The sequence below is a fragment of the Populus euphratica genome, unplaced genomic scaffold (assembly GCF_000495115.2).
Source record: "Populus euphratica unplaced genomic scaffold, PopEup_1.0 scaffold28.1, whole genome shotgun sequence".
NCBI lineage: Eukaryota > Viridiplantae > Streptophyta > Magnoliopsida > Malpighiales > Salicaceae > Populus > Populus euphratica.
The window spans coordinates 1,578,073-1,585,445 of NW_011499862.1; the positions used below are offsets into that span (position 1 = coordinate 1,578,073).

General features: G+C 35.1%; 1 protein-coding gene across 4 annotated transcripts; it reads right to left on the bottom strand.

Annotated features, from left to right (window-relative positions):
• Nucleotides 1–1,076: 1,076 nt before the first annotated feature.
• LOC105125160 (homeobox protein knotted-1-like 1) lies at nucleotides 1,077–6,184 on the bottom strand. Of its 4 annotated transcripts, none has more exons than XM_011025475.1 (5): nucleotides 5,187–6,184; nucleotides 4,870–4,980; nucleotides 4,484–4,646; nucleotides 2,253–2,506; nucleotides 1,077–1,418 (listed from the first exon to the last, which is right to left on the bottom strand). In XM_011025475.1, exons 1-5 carry the CDS (start codon nucleotides 5,445–5,447, stop codon nucleotides 1,227–1,229), a joined length of 981 nt encoding a protein of 326 aa, XP_011023777.1. In that variant the 5' UTR covers nucleotides 5,448–6,184; the 3' UTR covers nucleotides 1,077–1,226. The 4 variants fall into 4 exon arrangements, with proteins under 4 accessions (XP_011023777.1, XP_011023778.1, XP_011023779.1 ...); XM_011025476.1 differs by having other exon boundaries at nucleotides 2,253–2,503; nucleotides 5,187–6,179; XM_011025477.1 differs by having other exon boundaries at nucleotides 4,484–4,628; nucleotides 5,187–6,174.
• Between the last annotated feature and the right edge of the window lie 1,189 nt (nucleotides 6,185–7,373).

The following is a 7,373-nucleotide window of genomic DNA, read 5'->3' on the forward strand; positions in this document are numbered from 1 at the left end:
CTTTATTCTAGCAGAAATAAAAACAACACGTAAGCTGAACTGGTCTTCAAGCAACACGTCAGCAACTTAAGGCAATAAATTTCAACACATACTTATCACTTTTTATGGAGCTCAACCTAAACTTTTGTTCTTGATTCTTGCCCAAGAAAAAAATAGATTCTATCTCAATGAGCGTTATGGAGCTCAACCTGCAGCAGCAAAAACTTTTGTTCTTGATTCTTGCCGAAGAAAAAAATAGATTCTATCTCAATGAGCGTGGTGGTTTGCGGATTGCAGAAGACCAACCCCAAACATGCATATAGACAAGAGCGGTTCATTTATTTTTTGTTCTTGACAAAAATGTAGATAACTCAGCGTATCTGCCAGATAAAATGGCGTCTCTGCCACATAAAATGGAATTCATGGACCAGCTGGTATCCTACAAGGAAGGGCAAGAGAGAGCCAATAGAGAGGGGATTCTTGCTTGCGGTACTGGGATTTTACCTATAGTTATCAAACCAGGTTAACTTGAGAATTAACTCTTTCAGCGGGTTGCTCGTATTCGAGCTTGGATTTGACTAAATCAACATCTATTCTAGTTTATAAAATAAAAGAGACTCGAGCTAGGTTTCTGAGTCTCAACCAACCCGGTTAAGTTCAATTACTATGATTTAACTAGCCTTTTCCCAATTTCTTTCCCCACCTCTCAATGATGGGTTTTTTTTTTTTCTTTCAAGAAAGACAATCAATCGTCTAATAGATGAAAAAAAAACTACGAAAGGTTCAGTCCTGCTAACTGCAATGCGCAAGCAGGCGGCAACCTTCACAGTTTGTGAAACTGCCAACTGATTTAACTCCATTTTCTGCAGAGATTTGAATATCTAAGATTTTCTTTAGCCTCGAGTACAATGCTGACTAGGTTGAACACTCTTGATAGTTATTCTAATCAAAACCCGGAGACAAGGAAGCTTCTCGACAATGATTTATGCTATTGCACTCGAACAAGATCAATACATGCAGCATCTTAAAATTTAAGGTTTTCAGCATGATAGAATGAAGCGCATGCGGGCATATACAGGGTAACAGGAGAATGCTTGTTCACAAGTGAGAAGCTGAACTGCTCTGTAAGAATTGGAACCAAAGGGTTTTGATTAGAATAACTTTGAAGTAGATAGCTTTACAAGTATGCAAGTTACATAAATAATGTTAGTAGAAGATGACGAATGGATACCAAACATGAGTTTTCCTCATGTCCCAATGTCATCACCAACAATACCATAGCATGTTGGTCCCGCTGTGTCACTACGGGCACTTTCCATGAGAGCGAACCTCATATCTTTGGATGGTTTCCAGTGCCGCTTCCGCTGGTTGATAAACCAATTATTAATCTGCTTTTGATCTAGCCCTGTAATCTCTGATAACTTCGCCTTCTCCTCTTCCTGCACCATAATATCCATTCATGGTGGTTAGGCTTAAGAAATGTTCTGCATCAAGGTTTCATAAGCTTTCCTGACAATTTTGCAACTGCAGAAGTGTACTGGGTTAAGATTTAACCCTAGATTGACTCTGCACAAGACTGCTACTAGACATATTTCAGCAACATTCAGTGACTGAAAGCTATGAATTGCTCAAGTTTCTAGATTGCAGCTTCAAACTGAACCTATAACAGCATATAAACAATGAGCATTTGGGGGTCGGTTGAAAGATAATGAAAGGTTGTTCAGAAACAAATGCATATGCTCAATATGTACAGCTTATTTTTGGATGAATTTTCACCTTCTGCATCTTGTTAAGCAAAAAGATTTCTAATATAGATGTTGCCTATTCTCATAATTCTTCACAAGAATAGCTCAAAAGAAAAGCCTTCAATCTTGCTTGCTCTACCTAGTTTCACCAAAGCAATGGAAAGATTATGTACCTGCTCGTTTTTGGCTTGTGAGCCTGACTATATTATCCACTGATTATCCTCCATGAAGAAATTACTTTCTCACTACGATATACCAGAGACTTTATCTTTTTAGTGAAACTTGTTGAAACGAATATTTTGAAGATAATGATCCAAGCATGTATAGTTATATTCAATCAATAATATCTTTCTCCATCGTTATTCTCCCCTTTGTACTTTCTGTTTTACCTCTACAAATCATTAACCCATAAGCATGTACAATGAACACATGCAAGAGAGTTTTGCAAAGACATTTGCAAGAATGACAAAACAATGGAGCAAGAAAAAAAGACACAATAACAAGATTGTAGGGGTTGTTAACGATCACCGTAGGATATGGCCATCTATAATGGTGGTTCCACCAGTCCAAAAGCAATGTCTTTGCATCCTTCGGTAGTTTGCCTTTCTTTCTTTGCTTTAGGAATTCCTTTCTCAAACTGCTAAGATGGCCACTGTACTTGCTCAAGAGCACTCCTTTTAGATTCTGATCGCTTGGGTGAAAACCTAATGACCCTGGAATTTCAGATGCTTCAACTTCCCCACAGCTTAACTCCTCCTCGGAAGTCCATGCTGGCTCATCTGCTATGAAACATCACAAAGACAGTAGTCTATAGTTAGACTTTTCCAATGAAAAAACATGAAAGACTGAGTAAAATTTAATATTTAGATCAAACACTTTTCATGTCTCAAGGCATGAATCTGTTGAAACGAAAGAAGTGAACTAGAGTTACTTTATAGGTAAACCTACCTGATCCCAAAGGAGAAAGAAAACAACTTTATCAAGCTAAAAATTGCAAGAAAATTACAGCAACATGTAGAACATTAACAAATTATCAATCATTTCCAGGGGCATACATCAAAACACTCCAAAATTCTCAGGCTCTTCATCATAACATAGTATTAGTAACTAGCAGGGATAAGATTTTGCTAATACGAGTCTAACATCAAGTAACTTCACACACCTCGAAGCTCAGGGATGAAGCAGAAGGGAAAGGAAAAGGTTAACAGTCTTCTGTCTAAGACAGTTTTAAACACGGTACCAACGAGCTTGAAATGGAGAAATTACATCTCAGAGCAAAAGCCAAATATGTACTTATTCCAAAAGGGATATCATTGAACACAATGTTTAAAAAGGGTAAAGGAAATTTGTAAAACTAAACAAAACCAAAGAAATTTAGAAAGTATGTAGAAACTTAGAAGAAAACAAGTCCTTGTTGTTGAGAGAGATAATCTGAAGTTCTTGATAGCATAGTTGCCTATCTTAAAAACTATCATATACGCAGACCAGATGGTACTAATCTTCTTTTATGTAATGATTATTTTTGCTTGATTTAAATATGCTCTAGAGGCTACACAAGTTTATTCGCCCCTAGAAGTGAAAGCTTCCCCTTGAATATATAACAAAAATTGCAGCTGCAAAATTTATCTCATACTTCTGCATCCCAACAAATCTAATGTTGCCAACCAATAGAAAATGGGAGCCTCTTGCATATCATTTTCACTGATCACGCTAGTGTCTTCAACAACTAGCATGAATATATAAGGAAAAGAAATGTTCACAAGATCACACTTCAGTTAGACTATTGTACAGATGACAGACCACACGATACACATAGAAGATTCCAAGTGTAATCAAATAAGATGGAATTCTGAATTGAAAACAAGGCATAAATTTATGACATGCTACCATTGAAGTGGAGCTTGATGCAGGGACCTTGCAGTCTTACAATAAAAATTAGAAATACATCAGCGGTTCTTGAAGAACACAGTAGTTGAAACACAAATTAATTCATACGATACTTGATGGTTAATTCTACTATTTCTTACTTGATGTATCGTAGAACTTTCAGATCCCATATTCTTGACAAGGAATGTTACTGTGATTTTTAACAATGACCAGCCAAAAACAAACTTCTGTCCGCAAATTCATATTTCTTGAAGAGAACATTAATGGCAATGTTGACAAATTAGCTTTTAACTAACCTAAAATACTGCTCAAATAATAGTATGATTGAGCTTGTTAAATGCCATCAATAATTATTCATCAGTATTGAACATTAAATATTGGTTGAAATAGGAATCATACACATTTTAATATTAAAAAAAAACTTAAATATCATAGATTATTTGTAACTTTCTATATGGTGCTACATTAAATCAGACTTTGAAATGACAACACAGCAGTTTCAATGTGTAGCACAGTACATCAAACTGCAGCAAATCATAAAAACAAACATGTTTCTGCACAATACCATTTTCATCAACTTTAGGTAGGGACCCAAAAGAGAGCAGAAAAATCATGGACGGTGAGGACACGACTTGGTGTTTGATTACTCATAGAGAATCCCAACCATTCAACTCATCAGTAAAACAATTCCTTTTAACAAGCACAGTAGCAAAAGTTCGATCCCATTGTACCTCTTTCAACATTCATTTGACTTGATTGCGCATATTAATAGAACAACATGACCCCTTTTCACGGGCTACCACTCATAATTCCAGGTGCAAGTTGGCCATGGAAACCAATGTCAGAAAATGGTACAGTGCAAAAAACTTTACCTGAGCCATAATCAAATATTTTAGTCAATGTTCCTTTGCAAAGACTACTTAGTTGTGATTCTATGCTGCTCAAGAAAGTAGTAGCCTCGTCGAACGGCTTGGATAATTCCTCCTTGTATCTATGAAGAACCTCACAGTATGATTCCTTGAAAAACAACAGCAGCTTCAATGGTTATAATAGTTTATTCCAATCATGCGACTGCTTGGAAAGAAAAGTATCAAGAAGCACAAAACTTGGAATGTGAGTAGGAGTCGTAAGATTCAAAGTTTTTTTTTTTTTAACTAAAATATCTTGACAATCTAAGTAGCATGAATAGAAAAGAAATTGAAGAAATAACACAAAAAATAGAAGAAAATAAGATAAAACTTTGGGGTTAGAACTCTACCATGAACTGATCAAGTTCTGGATCAGCTCCTATCTCATAGCAAGTATTGATTTGGTAGCTACATCTGCCTATGTCTTCAAGAAGAGAAACCATTTCTGGAGGTGCACCAACCTTCAGAGCAAACAAAAATCACTCAAAAGCTCAGATTTAACACACTAGGTTTTCTTTTCTTCTTTTTTTTTTTCTTTCATGACATTCTAATTTCTTCCCCATCAACAAAAACTTCTTTAAACAAGAAGAAAAAAAATAGAAAAGGGGGGTAAATTTTCACAATGGTAACAACAATTCAAAGATTATTTAGTGAAGATGATGGTAACCTTTCGGCACTCTACGTATGCAGAAACTAGGTCTGGATAACGAGGGTGATTGGCGATCTGGGTCTTGATTACATCATGCATATCTGATCCAGTGACTGGTGTATAAGCATGACCAGCTTGAAGTAAATTACCAACTTGACTGTGAAATTCGTTGGTACTGGTGGTAGCATCAGTAAAGCTATCAACAGGCAAGTTTTCAAGCCTAACAATATCATTTGGTGAACAAGAAATTGTAGGATTAAACCTATAAAATCCCTCCATGAAATTGTCTATCAATACAACAAAAAAAGATTGTCAGGATATTTATCAATCTGGAATTGTAAAAGCAAGAATATTAGCTTCACTGATCTTTAAGCTTGAATAAAACTTTTTATAGTGAAGATCTTTGAGAGGTAATACAGGCAAATCAAGATAAGATAGTCCAAGTTGTCAGGAATCCCAATAAAAGGAAAGAGAAAGGGGGAGGGAGTTTGGCAGAGAAGAACACTGTAGTAGGGTTGACCATTGATCTTCTTCCAGGTGCTGTGTGCATGTATGATCTAGGAAGAAAAAACCCAAGAAAGTTTTGAAGAACAAGCGCTACAATCGATACAAAAACACCAAGAAATCTTGAAGAAGAAGACCAGAATGAACAGGTTATCCAATTACAAATAGTAAAAAGCGCACACACATCTCCTCCTCCCCGTGACACAAAGTCCCATATAATAGTCGAAAGAGAATCCTAGTTAACAGATGAACGAAGGAAAGCAGTAGAGAGTGAGAGAGAACATGCAAGAAGCCCTTCTACAGTTACTGCTGTCATGAACTTCGAAGTAACCATGAGGTTCAGCTTGGAAAGAGACCAAGCCTTACTTTCTTTCCCAAGAAGACCTAGGATAAAGTGGACATACACACACATACAAAGACAAAGAAAGCAGTGAGCAGTAGCAGTGACTAGAAAGAGAGGTGATAACTGAAAAGGCTTCACATGCATTGAGCTAAAGAAAGAGAAATATTTCTCCCTTTCTTTACAAAACAAGAACTCCAGTCCCTTTTATTTCAAGATGTATTAATCAATCCCTTAACTCATGGATCTCTTAAATTTCTAAGCAGCCTCAAGTTTCACCTGGTAAATCTCTCTCTCACCTCGTGCTCCTTACGTTGTTTTGTTTTCCTCATCTTGTAAGATAAGTAAACATGAGTGGGGCAAAACATGGAGAACTCATGAAAGGATAACTGATAAATTTGGAAAGAAAAGGAATTAAATTATTTGTTTCTTAAATATGTAAGGACCAAGGGTTAACGTGGTTTTAAAGAAATGATTGATCTGGTTGGGTGCCCTTTCTTACCACGTGCGAGTGCATGCTCCCGCATTTACAGATGACAAACGTGTCTTCCTATCTACCTTGGAGCAGATGGTCAGTGTAACTGTGTCGTCTTCAAATTCACCGGTCTTCGAGCTCTCGTTGGTTTAAAGAAAATGAATTTCGTTGGTTTCAAAGGTAATATCTAGGGTACCATGTTCTGTTCTTCTCCCCCACTTGTACGAGGCCACGTGGTGTTTTTTAAGAAAAATACTTTTTATTTAAAAATATATTAAAAATATATTTTTTTATTTTTAAACTCTAAGAAAAATACTTTTTATTTAAAAATATATTAAAATAAATTTTAAATACCCCCTTTAAAATACAAAAGGCAAATACCGTTAGCATGAGCTCCATTATCGGATATGCGTCCTGCCAGAGACATGGGGTCATCCTTAAATTTTTCTTTTCTTTTATATGGTTTTTTTTTTTTTTGAATTTTTCATGGTTTTGTTGTTGGTTGATGTAGATCATATTTCTTTTCTTTTATATGTTTTTTTTAGTTGATTTTTTTATGGTTTTGTTGTTGGTTGATGTAGATCATTAGTGAGCTGGTTTTCGGATGTCTAGTATTTTTTAAAATTTATTTTTGATATTAATGTGTCTAATATTTTTAAAAATTTAATTTTGATATTAATATATTAAAATAACTTAAAAAAATAAAAAAATAATTTTAAATTTTAAGATAAACAAGTTGTACCGTTAGCCAACCACATCATGTGATTATACAGTATTTTAATAAATATTTAAAATATTTAATTTAAATTATGTTATGTGAGTTTTGGATTATTTTGATGTATTGGTATTAAAAATAAATTTTAAATAATAAAAGTGATATTTTTTT

Coding starts and splice junctions, on each gene's coding strand:
- LOC105125160 (XM_011025475.1), bottom strand. CDS start 5,447: ATGGAGGGATTTTATAGGTTTAATCCTACAATTTCTTGTTCACCAAAT. Junction 2,507..4,483: donor AATATTTGATTATGGCTCAG/GTAAAGTTTTTT, acceptor GATGTTTCATAG/CAGATGAGCCAGCATGGACT. Junction 1,419..2,252: donor ATAGATGGCCATATCCTACG/GTGATCGTTAAC, acceptor ATTATGGTGCAG/GAAGAGGAGAAGGCGAAGTT.